Source organism: Acanthisitta chloris, unplaced genomic scaffold (assembly GCF_000695815.1).
Source record: "Acanthisitta chloris isolate BGI_N310 unplaced genomic scaffold, ASM69581v1 scaffold834, whole genome shotgun sequence".
Lineage (NCBI taxonomy): Eukaryota > Metazoa > Chordata > Aves > Passeriformes > Acanthisittidae > Acanthisitta > Acanthisitta chloris.
The window spans coordinates 35669-55022 of record NW_008669621.1 but is presented as its reverse complement, the minus strand read 5'-3'; the positions used below and the strand labels follow the sequence as shown (position 1 = coordinate 55022).

At 51.2% G+C, this 19354-nt stretch overlaps 1 protein-coding gene across 1 annotated transcript in view; it reads right to left on the bottom strand.

Moving 5' to 3' along the window:
• Positions 1–1879: 1879 nt before the first annotated feature.
• The window catches only part of ZC3H18 (zinc finger CCCH-type containing 18), a 45579-nt gene continuing 28104 nt past the window's right edge, over positions 1880–19354 (bottom strand). Inside the window, exons 8-17 of the mRNA XM_009073356.1 lie at positions 19045–19245; positions 17551–17676; positions 15993–16094; positions 13644–13787; positions 11787–11852; positions 9049–9209; positions 8299–8495; positions 6496–6592; positions 3966–4062; positions 1880–2184 (exon numbers count right to left, since the gene is read on the bottom strand). Coding sequence (XP_009071604.1) covers positions 1986–2184; positions 3966–4062; positions 6496–6592; positions 8299–8495; positions 9049–9209; positions 11787–11852; positions 13644–13787; positions 15993–16094; positions 17551–17676; positions 19045–19245 — 1390 coding nt within the window. The 3' untranslated portion in view covers positions 1880–1985. The remainder of the gene's footprint in view (positions 2185–3965; positions 4063–6495; positions 6593–8298; positions 8496–9048; positions 9210–11786; positions 11853–13643; positions 13788–15992; positions 16095–17550; positions 17677–19044; positions 19246–19354) is intronic.

Below are 19354 nucleotides of genomic sequence, written 5' to 3'. Positions count from 1 at the left end.
CCCGCCAGGGACATCGCTCATCGCCTTCCCGGAGCACAAATCCCGAATTGGGCAACTCTGGAAAGGGCTGAAGGGCAGTGATTACCCCTCGCGGTGATGTCCCCGCGCCAGGATGGCCCAGTGGCCTCCAGCAGCACCAGTGGGATGCTGGTTTCATACTGGGTGTAAGGATTAGGGTTGTGGGTTGGGAAATCCCAGGGGATTAGGGGTTCAGGGACCCCAAAAGAGGAGGATTTATCAGGATCTCCCAGACGTTGTCAGCCAGGGCACAAGCTGCAGAACTGCCCACTAACACCAGTGGATACTAGTATCATACTGGGAGCAAGGAGCAAGGCTGGAGGATGGGAAAGCTCAGGGGACTGAGGGGTTCAGGGACCCCCAAAATTGTTCCCTAAACGGGGGGGAATTTATCAAGAATACCCTCAGATGATGTCAGCCATGGCAGAGGCTGCAGAGCAACCCACTAACACTTAACACCAGTGGATACTGCTTTTATACTGGGAGCGAGGAGCAGGGAGGCAGACTGGGAAATCCCAGAGAACTGGGAGTTCAGGGACCCCAAACCTCACCCCTAATTGAGAGAGGTTTATCAGGGGCACCTTCAAATAATGCCAGCCATGGCAGAGGCTGCAGAGACACCCACTAACACCAGTGGATACTGGTTTCATACTGGGTACAAGGAGTAGGGCTGCAGGTTGGGAAATCCCAGGGGATTGGGGGGCTCAAGGACCCCAAATACCACCCCCTAAACGGGGAGGATTGATCAAAAGCATCCCCAGATGACGCCAACTCCTGGGGCCCCTCTAAGATTTAACACCAGTGGGTACTGGTTTATCAGGACTCCCCAGATGATGTCAGGGCACAGGCTGCAGAGCTCCCCACTAACACACGAGTGGATACTGGTTACATACTGGGAGCAAGGAGCAGGGCTGCAGGCTGGAAATCGCAGAAGATTGAGGAGTGTTGGAGACCCCAAATATCAACCCCTAAAGGAGGAGGGTTGAATCAGAGGCACTGCCAGCTGATGCTCCTCACTAACACTTAACACCAGTGGATACTGATTTCATACTGGGAGCAAGGAGCAGGGCTGCAGACTGGGAAATCCCAGGGGATTGGGCATTCAGGGACCCCAAACATCATCCTTTAAGTTAGGTGGATTTATCAGAGGCAGCCCCAGATGACACCAGCTCCTGGATCCTTTCCTACCAATTAATATCAATGGATACTGGTTTCATACTGGGCACTCCCCCAGCAGCCAGGGCAGCTCTTAGATCTGCTCCTGCCTGTAGAGCTGGAAAAACAAACCCCAACCCCCCAAATTTGGGGGTACAGACCCCCAGAGGTCAGGGATGGCTGCAGAGAAGGGCACAGCAGGCAGAAGTGGTTATCAAAATATTTTATTTCAGGGAGATCCCTCCAAAAAAAAAAAAAAAAAAAAAAAGAAAAAAAAAAAGAAACCAGGGAAAACTGAAAGGAAGAAGGACCCTCCTGTCAGACAGACATGCCCACAACACCTGCAGGGCTCCTGGGGAAGCAACTGAAGCAATCCTCTGCTCCAGAGATGATTTCCCAAGGGGATTGAGGCAGGATATATAGATACTGTGCTCCTGGGGGAGGAGGGGATGTTGCCAGCAGCTCTCTCGGCACACAGGAACTAGAACTGCATTGCTGAAGACACTCACCACACAGCAGGGCTAACTAGGAGAATACAACTCGAGGCTAGCAAAGAGGAGATGGGAAAGAGAGACAGAGAGAGAGAGAGAGAGAGAGGGGAAGTGGGAACATCCCACAGGCTTAGAGTCCTCTGTGCAGAATTGCCAGGGAGGCAGAGCCCTCGGCCCTCACAGCCTCCTCCAGGGTTGTGTTCTCGGTGGGTGTTTTAAAAAGAATCACAGCCAAAATGAAGACAGAACTGCAAAATCCCAACGTGGCTGTTGTTCCACTAGTTATAAAAACATCAGCAGTCACTCCCTGGGCACTGCCCACTATACTTTTCCTGGGATTTTGGCCCTCTTGCGGGCGATGGCATCTTCCACCGCCTTGAGCTGCTTGAGGAGCTCCTCCCGGCGGGACAGGGTGCTGGACTTGCCCCCCTTGAGGCTCACGGGCCCTGGCTCAGAGCCTTTGCCTGGGACACTTGTCACTTTGCTGGAGCTCTTGGATTGAGGAGACAGTTGGCGTTTCCTGGCAGGGAGAGAAAGGAGAGACAGGTGAGAGGAGCTGGAAACCAACCCCATGGTCACATGCGCTGAAGGAATCAGGAATGAAGGTTGTGAAGACCTCCAAGTTCATCAGGTCTAAGGTTTAACTGAATCCCACCATGTCCACTAAAACACATGGAATCATGGAATGGGAGGGATGTGAAAGCTCATCCAGTGCATGGGCAGCAGCACCTTCTACTAGCCCAGGTTGCTCCAAGCCCCATCCAACCTGGAACACTTTCAGGGATGGAGCAGCCACAGCTTCTCTGGGCAACCTGTGCCAGTGCCTCAGCACCCTCACAGGGAGGAATTTCTCCCTAATTTCTGATCTAAACTAAACTACCATAAAATGCCACATCTACCATTGCTCCAAAAGCTGATGGGAGGGACAAAGTTGGAGACACGAGACCGTGGGTTGAAAACTGGCTGAAACAGTAAAAGAATCAGCTGTTCCAGGGAGATCCCAGGTTAAACTTGGCACCATGGGCTGTGCCAGCTTGTAGCTGCAGCTCACTGTGGGTAAGAGAGACACAGAAGGGAGAGCAGCCCTGGAGCATCCCCACAATCCCGAATCTTGACAGTCCATTCCCTGTGATGCCACTGGGTCTTTTGCTGCTCTGGAGAAATCCAATGTGCCCATAATTCCATCCCAGCTGGCCATGCAGAGCATTAACACACCATGTGGCACTGCCAACATGAGGAGCAGTGGGATTAGAAGGTCAGGAACCACAGGTGTGGTCACCACCACTGGCCTGGAATGACTGAGGTTCCTGTCTCTGCTGGTAAACAGGGCCTAAGGGAGGACAAGGCTGTGGCAGTGGGGTGAGGTTTGGGGTTGGGAAGTCTCTGGGACGTGGAATTTGAGGCTCACTCATGACCCAGGCGAGGTAGAAGGGGATGGAATGAGTCCTGCCAAGGAACACTGAGGTGGCATTTGCTCCCAGAGACCCTTGGAGAGATGACACTGGAAAAATAAGCAGCACTGGCTACAGGCAGGGAGGACTGAGAAGCTTCAGGTGTGCCACAGGTGCTCCACAACCATTCGGGCACACATTCAGTCCTGCACTGGGATATTCCCAGCATGGCAGTGGGCACAGACTGCCAGGAATCTGGAGCTGAACTGCTCATCTGTCACCTCGGGGGATGGGGAGCCACAAAGTCAGGGCTGTCACCATGCTGTCTCATGCAGGGGACACATTTTAACATGCCATAGCAGCAAGGTGAGCAGCTGAGGATATGGCGGGCTGGGAAAAGCAGGAATCAGGCACTGGAATCAGATGCCATGAGGAGTTGGGCAGTGGGTGAAGGGGTTGTCCTCTCTGGCTCATTAGCACTACATTAACAATCCACAGACTGAGCTCACACCTGACCCACTTGGCTCCTCTTGCTGGGAATGACCTCAGGAAACCCCTAGGCTCCTGCTCAGCTCCAAGCTGGAATGGCTCAGCACCAACCCCTGAGCACCTCTGGCTCATGGAACCCAGAGAGCCTTTGGAGCTGCCCTGGAAGGAGGGACTGAGCCCAACCTGGCCCACCCAGGCCCAGGAGAAGCAGCAGCACTCACCTGTCTGCCTGTGCAGGTGAAGGTTTTGTGTTCTGGCCCCTCTGTCGCTCCTGTTTGGGGGATGAGACTTTCCCAGTCGCCTTCCTGTCACGAGAGCCTGTTGGGAGAGGAAAAGGAGAGATGTTACTGCTTGTCACCCTGGAAGGAGGGACTGAGCCCAACCTGGCCCACCCAGGCCCAGGAGAAGCAGCAGCACTCACCTGTCTGCCTGTGCAGGTGAAGGTTTTGTGTTCTGGCCCCTCTGTCGCTCCTGTTTGGGGGATGAGACTTTCCCAGTCGCCTTCCTGTCACGAGAGCCTGTTGGGAGAGGAAAAGGAGAGATGTTACTGCTTGTCACCAAGGCACCACTCTCTGCTCTGCCTGATGGTCTCAGTGCTCTCTGGAGAGCAAGGAAGGAACCCACTGCTGTCCCCCACGCTGGGGGTGCAAAGCAGCCACTCAGGGGTGTGCTCCACATCACCTGTGCATGACACCAGCTGTGGGGAGGGCACTGGAATAAAGCTCCTCCATGGCATTTTAGGCCTGCAAACCTGCTGTCTCTGCACTGGCTAGGGAACAGGATGTATTGGTTCCAAGAGTGCCAGGTGAGTGCAGCTCTGCTGCTTCTGGAGCCAGCTGAGGCCAATCCACAGGCATCACCCACTGTTTGCTCAGGGTGCTGCTCTCCCCCAGAGGAGCTGCTCTGGGGACTCAGGGATGGTGGGAAGCTCCTTGGGGTCCTACAGGACTCCAACCACTGCTGTCCCAGGGCACAGAGTGGGAACTCTACCTATGTCCCTGCAGGGATGCCTGTGAGCTCTGCTGTCCTGCTCTGAGTAGTGATGCTGTGGCTGCTGACCTCACTTGAAGCAGCACTGCAGACAGCACAGGTGCTCAGTTCCTTGTGGCAGCAGCCACCTGTGGTGCCAGGGCAGCTCTCTGCTGCCCAGGATGGACACTGTGAGAATGCCCAGGCTGTGGCCACCACAGATCCTCAACAGGTGAAAGATTCAGGGCACCATTACTGACCACCTTGGTGCTGGGACACTGAGGGGCTCAGCCCCAACTCAGCCAAGGGGATGTTTGCCCCTGGGATTTGAGGCTGAAGGGCCTGGATATCCCTGGAAGTGTTCCAGGCCAGGTTGGTTGGAGCTTGGAGTAACTTGGGCTAGGGGAAGGTGTCCCTGTCCATGGCAGGGGTGGAACGAGATAAGTGTTAATGTCCCTTCCAACCCAAACCATTCCATGATTCCAAATGGTTTAAGTGGGCATGGTGGGATTGAGTTAAAACCTGGACTTGACCTTGGAGGTCTTCCCAACCTTCATTCCTCATTCCACCAGAGCACATGCCAGAGGGGTTTGTTTCCAGTACCTCTCACCCTGCCAGGAAACAGCTTAAAAAGTGCTTTATAACACCTAAACAAGAAAAAGTCCATAACGACATCTTTGCCAGTGGCAGCAAGTGTGCTGAGTTGGCTCACTTCTGTGCAGCTCAGCACCTGCTGTGAACTAGACCCCAGTGAACTTCAACCTCACCCAGTCCCTTCCACACTGCCTCTGCAGGAGTTGAATGCAAGCAGGTTATTAGCTCAGAGATCTTTGCTGGCTGACACCCAGAGTCAACAAGATCCACCTACAGCCCAACCACCAGGGAAAACAACATCACGTGGCAGCGCTGGCTCCGACGTCACCATCAGCACTGGCTGCCACCCAACCTCACCCCCCGAGCCCTCCGGCACTGACAGCAAGGGCTGCAGGGTGGCACTGAGCTCACTCTCTGTGCTTCTCCAGCTTGGTCTGCCCAGGTGTTCTTGCTGCTGGTGGGGGTTCAAGGCCCAGGAGAAGCCTTGGAAAGCCTTTGTCTTTCTAAACATCCAGGGCAGATTGGATTGTGTCATGGCCAAGTGAAGAAATCAGCTCATTTCACAGGATGGGTGATGTAGGCAGGTGTTGCATCCATCCATCCATCCATCCTGGGGCCTTGGCAGCCTCTGCTCCCTTTCTAAGCACCGCCACAAGCCTGTCTGGCAGGACTGACATCCCCTGGGATGCATTGGAATACAAGCCAGAGAAAACTCTGGGATATAGTAAACACTATGACTTAGAATCATGGAATGGTTAAAGTTGGAAAAGACCTTGAAGACCATCAAGTCCAACCACCAACCCAGGGACCTGCACTCTGTGCACTAACCATGTCCTCAAGTGCCACATCCACATGGTCTTCACCACTTCATGGATGGTGACTCCATGACTGCCCTGGGCAGCTGTTCCAATGCTGGACCACCTTTTCCATGGAAAAAAATTTCCCAAGTATCTAAGCTAAGCCTCCCCTGACCTCCACAGCCACATCCAATGACTGCAGCAGTGAACAGGAGGCCATGGTGGGGTGGATGTGGATCTCCAGCAAGAGGTGAGAGTGATGTCTTCAAGGCAAGGGAGTTATTATCTTGGAGAGGACTTACACAGACACAGAGGAGCCACATCAGGCACAATGTGCCCCACAGGACAGTCTGCCCAGGGCTGCCCTCACCAACCTCCACCATGGTTTTGCAGCAGGATGGACAATGCACCCCATTATCTGTGATTGCCACCAGCAATCACAATCTCTGAGGGTTTGGAAGGACACAGGACTGTAATTAATGATTCCAGGGACTGCATTCTTGCAGTGGAGGCTTTCATGGGACATTTGCTGCCCAAACACAGAGCAGGAGTCCATCCAGGCCAGGAGCCCCAGGATGGCTCATGGCTCACCTCTGTCAGGGGACATGTTGGCTCGTTTGGCTGGAGGAGAGCTTGGCCTGTCTTTGTCTGTTGGCTCATATCTCTTCCTGCTTCCTTTGTCAGCTGCCTGGAAGGGAATAAAACAGACAACAAAGCTGAGCAGCCACACCTGGGAAGGTATTCCCTGTGATGGTGCTCAGGATGTGCTACTTGGTCCATGCAAACACCTCTTTGCACATCCATCACTGGATCCATGTCATTCCCAATCACCAGAACCCAGCTGGGGCTAACACTGAGCTATTTTCAGACTGGAAACAGGCAACCAGCAGCTTTTGGGGCTGTTTTTCCAGCAGCACCAAGGAGAGCAGATTTCAAGGAGGCCTGTGGAGCTGTGCCTTCCTTCAGGCTCTGAGGGTGCTGGAGTTATGTGTCACTGCACACTCATCTCCATGGGAGTGCTTCCCGATCCTGATAAAGCCACTCCAACGTCAGAGCACAGGGAAGTAGGGAAATTTGCAGCCTCATATTGTGCTGGGGGAATTTGGGCCGTCAGAGCCAAACATTAATGCTTCAAAAGCAGGAACCTGCCCACGTGCCTGAGGCCAACACCCTGCCCAGCACAGAGCTCTCCCACAGGATCTGGATTGGATGTCAAGCCAAGGCTCCACACCATGGCAGTGGGATTGGTGGGAAAGGGGAGAGCCAGGTGAGCACCCCTCAGGGAGGTGAGGCACTCACCACTGTCACCTCCTGACTCAGGGAATGCGCTGTCAGCAGCTCACTGCAGCTTTAGTGGGAGGGGAGTGCTTGGGAATGAGCACTGGTACAGGTTGGGCACTGACCTGCTGGAGAGCAGGTCTGTGGAGAAGGACCTGGGGGTCCTGGCGGACAACAGGCTGTCCATGAATCAACATTGTGTCCTTGTGGTCAAGAAAATCCTGGGATGCATTAGGAAAAGCATTGCCAGTGGGCCAGGGAAGTGATCCTGCCCCTCCACTCAGCCCTGGTTGGGCACATCTGGAGTACTGTGTCCAGTTCTGGGCTCCTCAGGACAAGAGGGACATGAAGCTCCTGAAGCAAGTCCAGGGACTGGAGCACCTCACTGATGAGGAAAGGCTGAGGCAGCTGTGCCTGTTCAGTCTCAAGAAGAGGCTGAGAGGGACCTCATCAATGTATACAAGTATCTGCATACATTTTGTATACATATCTGTACATGAGCACTTGGGGGTGCCCAAGAGGATGGATCAGGCTCTGCTCAGTGGTGCCAACCAATAAAACAACAGGCAGTGAGCACAAACTTAAGCACAGGAAGTTCCACCTGAACATGAGGAAGAATTTCCCTGTGCAGTCACTGAGCACTGAACAAATTGCTCAGAGAGGTTCATCTGGATGCAATCCTGTGGCATTGGAGATACTCCAGAGCCATCTGGATGCAATCCTGTGCCATGTGCTCTGGGCTGACTCAGCTTGAGCAGGAAGGTGGGACCAGATGTCCCAGTGTGGTCCCTTCCAACCTGATCCACCTATGACTCTGTGCTGGGAGCATCTCCCAGTGGGAAAGGCCCTTGAACATGTGGACTGTCAGTGCAGCCTTCGAGCAAGCAGAGAAGAGCCTGGAAGCTGCAGCAGGAAAGTGCCCCAGGGAAGCCGCCAACACAGTCCCACAGTGAAGCCACCACAGGGTGTGAGCTGCCAGACTGGTTCTGTGTGCCAGCTGCAGACCTGCCCGGCTGAGCTCATCCTGCCACCACCGAGCCTGGAGCTCCCCTGCCCTCCATCCCACCCTGCTCCTGGGATGCCCTGAGCAGGGAATCACAGCCATTCCCCTCTCACCTTGTTCAGGAGGGTCAGTTTGATCTCCTTGTGCCCACTGAAGCCTCCCTGCTGTGACTGTGGGGCCGAGGGCTGCTGGCTCTGGAGCAGCTGCTGGGATTTGTTGCCCTGGGTGGGCTTGGCTGACTTGAGGAGCTGAGAGGGCACATCCCTTTTCCTCTTCTCCTCCTTAGCACTGTCTTCTTTTTTTGACTTTCCTGTGGAAAGCAGAGAGCAGACGTGGTGACTTGGGAGTGATTCCTTGGGAGGGCAGGGCATGAGGCTGCTGCTCCAGGGTCTGGGAAAGCCCACACCAGTGAGCACAACACGTGGCCCTGAGGTTACAAGGTTCAGGGAAGCAGAATTGCCACAGAGAGGAACATAAAGGCCAAAGAACAAAAGGCTTTTGCCACTAACTCTGCTATGGCCTGAAAAGAACGGAGGAAGAGCAACATGATACTGGAGTTGTCCAGATTGACGTCACCTTCCAAAGGTGAAAGACAACAAGGAAGAGGCAGAACTCATGCAGGAAAAGGCAGGAGACAGGCAGAGGCACAGGGATGGAAGGACGGGGATGGAAACCTCCCCCCCACAGCCTCCCTCCTCCATGGCCTCACCCTCCTCACTGAAGCCTCTGTGCTCCCTAATCTGTGTCAACCTCTACTCAACAATGGAACCCACAGAACACCCAAGCAAGCTTCATGTGGATCTCTGCTCCCTCCTTGTTCTCCCAGGACTCCATAGAGATGAAAAAGAACCCAAAGCAGGTACCTCTACCTTTCTTCTGCTGTGCTGGGGTCGGGGACCTGGAGCTGGCCGAGGACACAGGGCTGGCCAGGTCCGCGTACATGTCCTCGGAGTCAGCGCTGCGCACGGAGCTGCTGCTGGAGGAGGCACTGGACACAGAGGAGACACTGCTCACACTCAGGGACCTGCAAAGAACCAGCTCATTACACTCGTGAAGACAACAAGAATCTCAGCCTCCATCTCCTGCATGGCTGGATGTGAGGAAGCTCTAAGGCAATGAGCAGGAAGAATTGTAGTTTCATAGTATGTTAAGGGGTTGGAATGGACCTTAAGAGATCACCTAGTCCCAACTGTCCCTAGGCAGAGACACCATGCACCAGAGCAGGTTGCTCCTGGCAACCTGCATCCAGCCTGGCCTTGATGAATGAATCATGGAATGGTTTGGGTTAGAAAGGACCTTAAAGCTCATGTTGTTCCACTCCACTGTCATGAGCAGGGACACCTTCCACCAGACCAGATTGCTCAGGGTTTTATCCAACCTGACCCTGATGAATGAATGATAGAATCATGGAATGGTTTGGCTTTGAACACTTCCAGCTTGTTCTACCCCTTGACCTCCCACCAGACCAGGCTGCTCAAGGCTTTATCCAACCTGCCTTCAAACAGGGTTGGGGCATCTACAGCCTCCTTGGGCAACCTGTGCCAGTGAGAAGGAAGTGTGTCCAGGAAGATCCAAAGCTGTGTGTCCTGAGGGGCTGATGATATGAAAACCCCAAATGTTAGATGTAGGCCTAGAAAGTAATGTTTATTTATAAACAGGATTGATACAACAAGTAAACAGGTCAGTGTTTGCCCAGGAGAACCAGAAGTGAAAGCAGGGTGTGACTATCAGTACAGGTCAGTGTTGTGGCCCAGGTCAAGGGTTCCCTGACAGTGTTTCTGCTCGTGGAACACACTCACTGTCACAACTGATAACGACAGGGAGGATGCCTACAAGATTGTTATCTCCTAACAGTGCCTGGAAGTGTTCCAGGCCAGGCTGGATGGGGCTTGGAGCAACCTGGGCTAGTGGAAGGTGTACCTGCCCATGGCAGGGGGTGGAACAAGATGAGCTTTAAGGTCCTTCCAACCAAACCATCCCACTCCAGGTATATGCTAACTCCATGAATATTCAGTCAGCCTCACCAGCCTGTTCTGCAGGCCACCCCAACCTGCCCTGCCAGCAAAGTCCAGGCTCCCTGGCTGTAAGCCGCATTGGAACAACTGCGGCAGCTTCAGCACAGACTAACCCTGGTACGAGCTGCAAAGCCTCTACCCAGTGGCATCATGATGGAGCTGAGCTCTGAGAGGTCATCTGGAAAGTCCTTCTCCAGGCTACAAGGCTGTCACAGCTATGGTGAAAACAGGGACACACCATATTTCCTACATTTCCCCCTTCCCCAACACCTGTAGGAACAGTACACACAGCCCCACAAGTAAGATCTGTGTTCATTCTTCCATCCATGCCCCAGCACTCTCTGAAGCTCTTGCATCACCAGCCTGAGCTGATGAATGTGACAAGCATGTGGTAAACAAGTCTAGATATCCCTAAAATAATGAGGATGTTGAACCTTGGAGCTTCACAGAGTTCAGAGATGTGAATTAGAGCAGCTCAGAGCCAAATCCTACTTAATCCACTGGTTTACACTACAGATCTGCTCTTAAATCTGTGTCCCTGAGAAGTGTTGTGTTTCAAGGCTATGTCTGTGAGGATTCAGGGATTCCTCCGTGTGAACATATGTGAAAACCTGAGTGAAGGACTTGAAAGAGGTTTATTTCATGACTCTCTGCTGGAGGGAGTTTGTTGTTTACACATCCCACAGTCTAACAGTCTTAGAACTAGACACTTGGGGCTAAACACAAAGGGAAGTGGTCATGCAGCTCTGCCAGGAGAGGACAAATAGCATTAGCTGGAACTTCTAGGGCTTTTCTGACCTCCCGTTAGGCCATGCATCTTCCCTAAGGACATGCAGTAAGCAGAAGAGGGAGAGGTGTAGGAGTGCAAAGCTCCATACCCTGAAACCATTCCTTTGTAAATTAATTAGGATGTGGGATCACCCTGGTCATAAGGAGATGTTTTGGTAGCAATTTGGGTTAAATGGGCAGTTGGGCATGTGACAAGATTATACCTTTGAATAAACCACAAGGAAAATATCACAGAATCATGGAATGGTTTGGGTGGGAAGGACCTTAAAGGTCATCCAAATCCACCCCCTGCCATGGGCAGGGACACCTGCCACTAGCCCAGGTTGCTTCAAGTCCCATCCAACTTGGCTTGGAACACTCCCAGGGATGGAGCAGCCACAGCTCCACTGGGCAACCTGTGTCAGTGCCTCAGCAGCCTCACAGGGAAGGATATCACCCTAATAACCAATCTAAACCTCCCCCACTTCAGCTTAAGGTCATTCCCCTTGTCTTAGCACTCCATTCCTTCGTGAAAAGTCCCTCTCCAATACTGTATTCCTGTCCCAATTCAGGACTTAGGATTTGTAACAAACCCAATCTTGTCCCCTCCTGGGCACCTGCAGCTTCTGCCACTGGAAGCTACAGAGAGTTTTCATTGCAAGAAACCACAGCACTGAAGAACAGACAATTTCTCCCACTTAAATAAAAGTAATGAAGGGTCAAGGCTGTACCTGGATTTCCTGGACCCAGAGGGAGAGTGGGAGACTGAGGCAGAGGATGATCTGGAATGAGATCTGGAGAGAGACCGAGACAAGGACCTGGACCGGGAGCTGGACCCACTGTAGCTGCTGGCACTGCCACTGATGCTGCCACTGATAGTCCTCCTGCAAGACAACAAACAACACACTCACACAATGATAACTGCAATGAAAAGGAGAAAGGGGAAGGAAAAGCCCCAAGAGAAACAAGTGATGCACAGTACAGTCACTCACTGCCCACTGCCCAGCCCTGAGCAGTGATCAGCCCCTTCCAGCCACCTCCTCAACTTTATACCCTGGGAATGGTGCTCTGCGGTGTGAAATATCCCTGTAGCCAGTCTGGGGTAGCTGTCCTGCCTCTACTCCCTCCCTCTTCACTGGCTGAGCCTGGGAAACTGCAAAGCCCTTGACGTAGGGTGAGCCACAAGCCAAACATCTGTGAGTTATCAACACCATTCTCATCCCACATCCAAAACACACCAGGCACTAGGAAAATTCACTCAATCCCAAGACAGCTTCCTACAGATCAGAACTGCTAACTAATGCAGTGGGAGTACCTTGCATTCCAGGCTGTACATACAATCCTACACGTTTTTGGGACTAACGCACCAGTGCTAACACAAACAGAGCTGGTTTGGCTTCTGCAGAGCAGAAAGCGTAGGGCAGTGTGAAAAACCCACCCTGAACCCCAGGATTGGAATAAAGAACAAGGGAAGGTGGCTAAAAGCATCTGAAGTTAATTTAACTAGTTAAAGTAAGACAAACTGAAACTAGAAGTGACAGTTTATAGGGAAACTGTCACAATTAGTTTTCACTCATGGAGTGAAAAGCTCATCCCAGGCCTTTTCCTCAGCTCCTGGGAAGAAGCAGGAGATATAATCCCACGCAAAATTAACTCAGGGTGCTTCTAAAAAGCTGAGTGGAAACCAGACTTGTAGCCATCTTCAAAACACAGGGACAAAAAGCATCACTTAGTGATCCAAGGAAACCACATTTGCCTTAGTGCAGGCCTGGAACACTCCCAGTTCCTTGTATGCTCCTAAAACAGGAATTTCTAGTAAATACAACTCTTACACACCAAACTGCTGCTTCCACAGACTAGGCAGCACTGCTATTCCAACATTTCTAATGTCTGAAGGATGCATGGCGAGTTCCTGCTGTACTCAGGTGATTCCTGTCCCTCCAGGAACACAGAATGTTGCCTGCATTTATCCTGGAACATTTTTTTAATGAATTAAGCTTGATAAACAGATTTAAAAACGGACAAGTGCTCCTTGTTTAAGCTATCAGAAGTCTCTCCTTTCACATGCAAAGGGAGGGCAAGAAGGCAACAAAACCAGGCAGGCGACAGAGAGAACAAGTCACTTGGAATGTTGGAGTCACACAGGAGGAAGGCAGGAAGAGGAAGCAGAGCAAGGAGCCTGCAACATGTGTACTGGCACAGCCAAAGCAGCAGCTTTCCCTCCTCTCCTCCAGTGGCACTGCTGGATGCTGAGGAAGCAGCTTCTGGGACCATATGGGAATCCTTCCTGTGTGTGTGTGTAAACAGGGCCCAGACCCATCACCACAAACCTCAGTCCTCCCTCCCTCACATCACATCTGTCTGCCCAAACACACCTGTTTCCTGCATCACCTCCACAACAGCAGCTCTTAAAGTGCCTTTTTAGCACTGCAAACCCTAATTTTGACACATTTCAGGTATTCCACCTACTTTCTCTCTCATCAACCTTCAGAGGCAGAGGCCACTTGCATCCACCACCATCTCCTTCTTCCCTCTCTTCCTCTCTCCTCCCTGCCCTAGGAAATGGGTTTGTTTAACCCAAAAGAGCACTGGTAGTTGGTACCTTGGAAAGAAACTCAGGATTTGCTGCTATCTTCCAGGGGATGAAGCCTCACTCCAGTCCTCAGCTCTCTTACCTCCTGGGTGGAGTCCTGGTCTGCCGTTCCTTCCTCCTTGCCTCCCGGTTATCCCCTGGCTTGGCTGTCTCTGGAGCAGCTGTGCTGAGTTTAGTGAGTGGCTGAGGGACTGGCAGGGCAGTGAGTTTCTTCACAGCTTTTTCACTGGAAAAAGCACAGTTTTCAGGTGTGTGATCCCAGGGGGAGGTACAGATCACAGACAGTCTCAGAAGGGATGAGATGAACTCATGTTTGTTGATTAGCATTACATAGATCATGGAATGGTATGGGTTGGAAGGAGCTTAAAGCTCATCTCATTCCACTCCCTGCCATGGGCAGGAACACCTTCCACTAGGCCAGGCTGCTCCAAGCCCCATCCAACCTACCCTAAATGTGATTTCTGTAGTTACAAACACTTAGTTATTTCATCAAACACAATTAAACAACAGATTCCCCCAAAGGGATTTGTCTCTCATATCTTAAGTCACTTTTTCAGAGACAAATTACTACACAATAGCCAATTCTGGAAGTATTTGACTTGCAAATCAACTCCTGCAGTAGTCTGTGTGGAATCACTGTTTCTTATCCAGCTGATTCCCTGCACTTTTCACCCAAAATACATACACCTACTTGAAATCTGCCCATCAGGATTCTGAAGGAAATGCACACAGTTAATGCCAAAATTCTCTTCTGTGCTCCATTACACAGATGAGGAGGGAGCAAAAGAGCCTGTGTGTGCAGGTATCTCCTGGATGTGTCCCTTGGCTTGTGTTTCCCTGTGGAGAACTTCATGGGAACACTGCTGTGTTATCCAGTACCTGCTACATGAGATAGGAATTGCTCTGGATCTTCAGTGCTCAATTCTGGGCTCAGAGCACTCCAGCCTCTGCTCTAGCATCTCGTTACTGCTCAACACATGATCATGGAATGGTTTGGGTTGGAAGGGATGTGAAATATCATCCAGTTCCACCCCCTGCCACAGGCAGAGACATCTGCCACTAGCCCAGGTTGCTCAAATCTGGCCTTCTGGGGATGGAGCAGCCACAGCTTCTCTGGGCAACCTGTGCCAGTGTCTCAGCACCCTCACAGCGAACAAATTCTCCCTGACATCCAAACAAACTCCACTCCATCTTAAGACCATTCCCCCCTGTCCAGTCACTCCATCCCCTGTCCAAAGTCTCTCTCCAGCTCTCTTCAGGCCCTGGCACATCCCCAGCACTAATGTCACACCTATTAACCAGAGAGGAGGTGGCTGCACACAGACACTTAATTCCTCCCCTAGTGCTTAATATCTGCATTTATCCCCTGCAGAACACAGGATTAAGCGCATACAATGTTATGGAGTGCAAATAATCCCTGTGCTGGTGCAGGTTGCTGTGCTGTTACCAAACCAGCACTGCCACGAGCACTGGGAGGGTGGAAAGACACTGCTGCAGGCAGAGTGTGGCCTCAGAGGGCTGAGCCCTGAGTGGAGAAGGGAAAAACCCCCAAAAGGCAGATCAATGAGCTACAGGAGTGTGGCAAAGGGGATTGTCCCACATTCTGGAGAATTTAGGGGGATTCCCATGGTGTCATTTCTCTGCAGGTCACCTGAAAAGAGGTGACATCACTGTAGTGTTGTGTCACCCTCAATGGAGCTGTAATTTACTATTAGAGAGTTTGTGAAATAGCTATTTTAGGAATTTAAAAGAGCAAAACTACTGTCAGAATGTGACCAAAGCAGCTTCAGAGCTCTAGTCCTGTTTTAGTTTGTCTCAGTGTTAATAGCTGATGAGGCTGAAGCATTTCTTTAGTCTAAGGCTGCAGCAGAGGGACGAATTAAACTCTCCTATAGCCCCTATATATCTGTACACCCAGAGGTTTAAGCAGTAAATCAGACGTGTTTAAACACTGACGTATACGTGCAATACTTAAGGTTAATTGTAGAGTTTAACTTGTTTTATTTAATAAGGAAAAGTGTCATAATTGAATGAAATAAGCCAAGTTAAACACTCTTCCGTGTGGGTTTTATTTGGCATCTTCCATTTCTTCCTGAAACTGCCAACCAGGTTCTAGAATCACGCAGTGTTTTGGATTGGAAGGAGCTTAAAGATTATATTCCACCCTCTGCCATGGTCAGGGACACCTTCCACTAGCCCAGGTTGATCCAAGCCTCATCCAGCCTGGCCTAGCACAGTCTCAGAGATGGAGCAGCTACAGTTGCTCTGGGCAACTTGTGCCAGTGCCTCAGCACCTCACAGGGAAGAATTCCTTCCTAATACCCCATGTAGCCCTGTCCTCCTCCAGTGTAAGGTCAGAAGGATCCAACTGAGGGATTAAACTGCTGTTTGGGCTCTGCACTGTGTTACCAGGAGGAAGATGAAGCCTTACCCTTTCCCAGGAGGTGGCAACAACTCCCCTTTAGCCTTGGCCAGTGGCTTGTGTGGAGATGGTGTTGGAGAAGGAGAAGGGGAAGATGAGAAGGAACGTGATCTGGAAAGGAAGGGAAACATCACTGCTCAGTCCCTGGGATTGCAGGAGGTTTTTCTGGCTCTCAGAGCACTTAGCTACCAACTCCCTCCTTCCCAGGGAGCTCGTCCTGAGCGTAGGCTGGCTTCATATTTGGACAAAAGTTCAACAAAACTTCTGTCATCAGAGAGTGGGAAAAGCAGAAAACAAATGGAAAAATAGGGTCAGCTGAAAGACAGGAATTCTCAGGAATTTCACAGCAACACCTGAGGCTGTGTCCATTCTCTCTCTGTACTCTATCCTTAGGGAGAATATGTCTGCAGGAAAATAAGTAGGATTTTGACTTCACAACTTGCTCCAACCTCCTTCATGTCCTGTAACTCCTGGTGCATCCTTTAAACAGGAGCAACCCTCCCCCCCAAATCTTGGGGGAAAGACACAAAAATACACCTAATCTCCAATATCCATCTGTAATTTCTGGGACACATGGAGCAAAATTAAGTGGTGCATCTCAAAGGCAACATATCAAAGGGCAAGAGGTGTTAGCCAAGCCCAGGACTGGCTCAAAAGGTGAGCCACTGGCAGGGCATATGCTGTGCTCAGCTGAGTCACTCCACTGCCAGGACTGGAATTAGAAGCCCTTTGTTGCATCCTAAGAGCTGGACACCTGGAGGACATGCCTTCTGAAGAACAGTTAGGCACTGGGGTGTTCCTCACTCTCCTACCTTCTGGGAAAGGCATCCAAGTGTGTCACCTGCATCTGGCACTGTCCTACAAGGAGCAGAGCTGGAATGGGGTGGATGGGGGAAGGTCAGCTGCTCCCCAGGTGAGATCAGCTCCCACTTGAGCATTTCCTAGGAGAAACCAGGTCTTCACAAGTGAGACAGTCACTCCCATCACCTGTGTGGTGTGATCCACTCTGGGTGATTCCAGCTCTGAAGAAGTGCCTATCTATGGAGCCAGTTCTCCTATTATGCATATTCCAACCTTGGGAAACTGTCTGCAGGGGCAAGGAAGGGGTAGAGGAATCAGCATATCTCTGTTTAATTAGCATGGCACCCTGAATTGCTACTTTGAAGTGTCACGACTACCACAAGACACAACTGCTTTAATAAAGAGATGTGATTTGCCTCCTGAAATAGATTCCAACACCATAGGACAGAGATGCTGCTGAACTTCTTCCAATCACAAAATGCAAATGATGGAAATGCTAATTTACCACAGGCATGGGAAAGATCCCAGCCTCAACAGCAGTGTGCTCGTGGGTGGGAGCACTGGGGAGAGGAGGGGGTGGCTGACAGCTCTGCTTCACCCAGCAGCCACCCTGGCAGCCTGCCTGGGTGTCTGTCACATTCATCTCACTCAGGGAAGTGCTTTAGCTCAAGAGTTAGTGATTTGCTTTAAGCAGCAGCAAAAAGGAGGTGTTAGGAAGTGTTTGGAAACCAGTTCAGCATTGTTTTCAAAGCCCAGGGGCTATTACCTGGACCTGCTGCCTGAGAAAGAGCTGTGCCTTGAGGAGCGACTGGAGTAAGAGCTGTAGGAGGAGGATCTGGAACGAGACCGTGAGGAGCCTGAACCAGAGTAGGAGGATGAACGAGACGAGGACCTGAAAGAAAAACATTCAAACTTAGCACCACTCAGAAAGGTCTCTGAGACTGTTCTTCCCAAGTTCTGCCCCCAAACCTCCTGCCTTCTCCTCAGTGACCTGTCAGCACTCAGCCCCACTCTGCTTTTAGGGAGGATCCTGTTCCTCTTTCCAAAGCCTCCCTTCCTTCACCTACTGACTTTCCATCCATTTGGAAATTCCTTTCACACATTTCCATGCCTTTTCACCACATGATCCAATGACAGATGAGGAGAAAACAGAGAAACCTCAGGTGCAGTGATCCCAGCAAGAAAATCTGTTTCAGAAGGGCTTTGGCTTTAAATTCTTATCTCCAATTCATGTTCCTCATTCCTTTTAGATACTTTCCCACTCTCTTCAGGAGCATCAAGTTCAAGCATTTAAAGGAAATGGACCCAGCTTATGCCTCAAGGCTCCCCGACTCAGGGAGTTTCTTTAGAAGGGTGGTTTATGTCTTGTTTTACACCTGTTGGTTCCTAAGCCCAACTTGGCTCTGTCAAGCCTCCAAAATCCCAGTCTCCCCCAGTAGCATCAATATGCTCTGACTGGAGTGGCCTTAGCTCATCCCTCCAGCACTCCTGGAGTGACTAGACTGCAGTTTTACAGATTCCAGCTCCTTCTGCTCCTATTAAGGTCAGTTTTCATCTAGGTGAGTTCATAATCACCTGGACTGGATCTAGGTCTAATTTACCTCAAAAGTGGCTTTTCCAAGAAATTGCTTTTCCTTCATCTTCAATAGGCCACAGCACCCACAGTTCCCTGAGTCCTTTGGCTTCCATCTCACTACCTGTCCACAGGCGGCACTGAGCAGCAGGCCACAGAATCAGAGAATCATCAAGGCTGAACCATGATCAAGTCCAACCCTTAACCTGTCACTGCTGTAACCCCTAAACCATACCCTCCAGCACCACATCCAGACACCTCTTAAACACCTCCAGGGATGGTGACTCCACCACCTCCCTGGGCAATATCCCAGTGCCTGAACACCTTAAGAGGGAAATAATTTTCCTAATATGAGTCCTGAACTGCTTTCCCAGACATTGTATTTTAATTTATTCCTTATTTATAACATGATTTTATTATTCTAGAATCATGGAATGGGTTTGGAAGGAACCTTAAAAGCTCATCCAGTTCCACCCCTGCCATGGGCAGGAACACCACCTTCCACCAGCCCAGATTGCTCCAAGCTACATCCATTCTGTCCTTGAGCACTTCCAAGGATATGAATTCCACTCTGGACAGCCTATTCCGAACATCTCAACACTTTCCTTGGACAAGAACAAGCCACATTCCATTCCCAGATGCACTAACCTGGCTTGAATGTGCCACACACTCTTCCCCTTCCCTTACCTGGAGGAGCCAGATGCGGATGCTGAGGAGGCTGAGGTTTTCCGGCGCCTCCGTGCGCGGCTGGGGGAGACACTCAGGCCCAGCTTCTTCTTGGGAGACTTGGATCGGCGCCAGGGATCCTTCCACTCATCCGCGCGCTTGGACGGCGCTGAGCCCAGCGGGGCTGCCTCCTTGTCCTTCTTTGCAGCATCAGGCTGGCGGCTGCAAAACAAGGAGCAGGGAAGCCAGCTGGGGTTTGGAATCAGGGAATCAGTAAGGTTGGAGGACAACTCCAAGATCATCAAGTCCAACCCTTAACCTGTCACTGCTG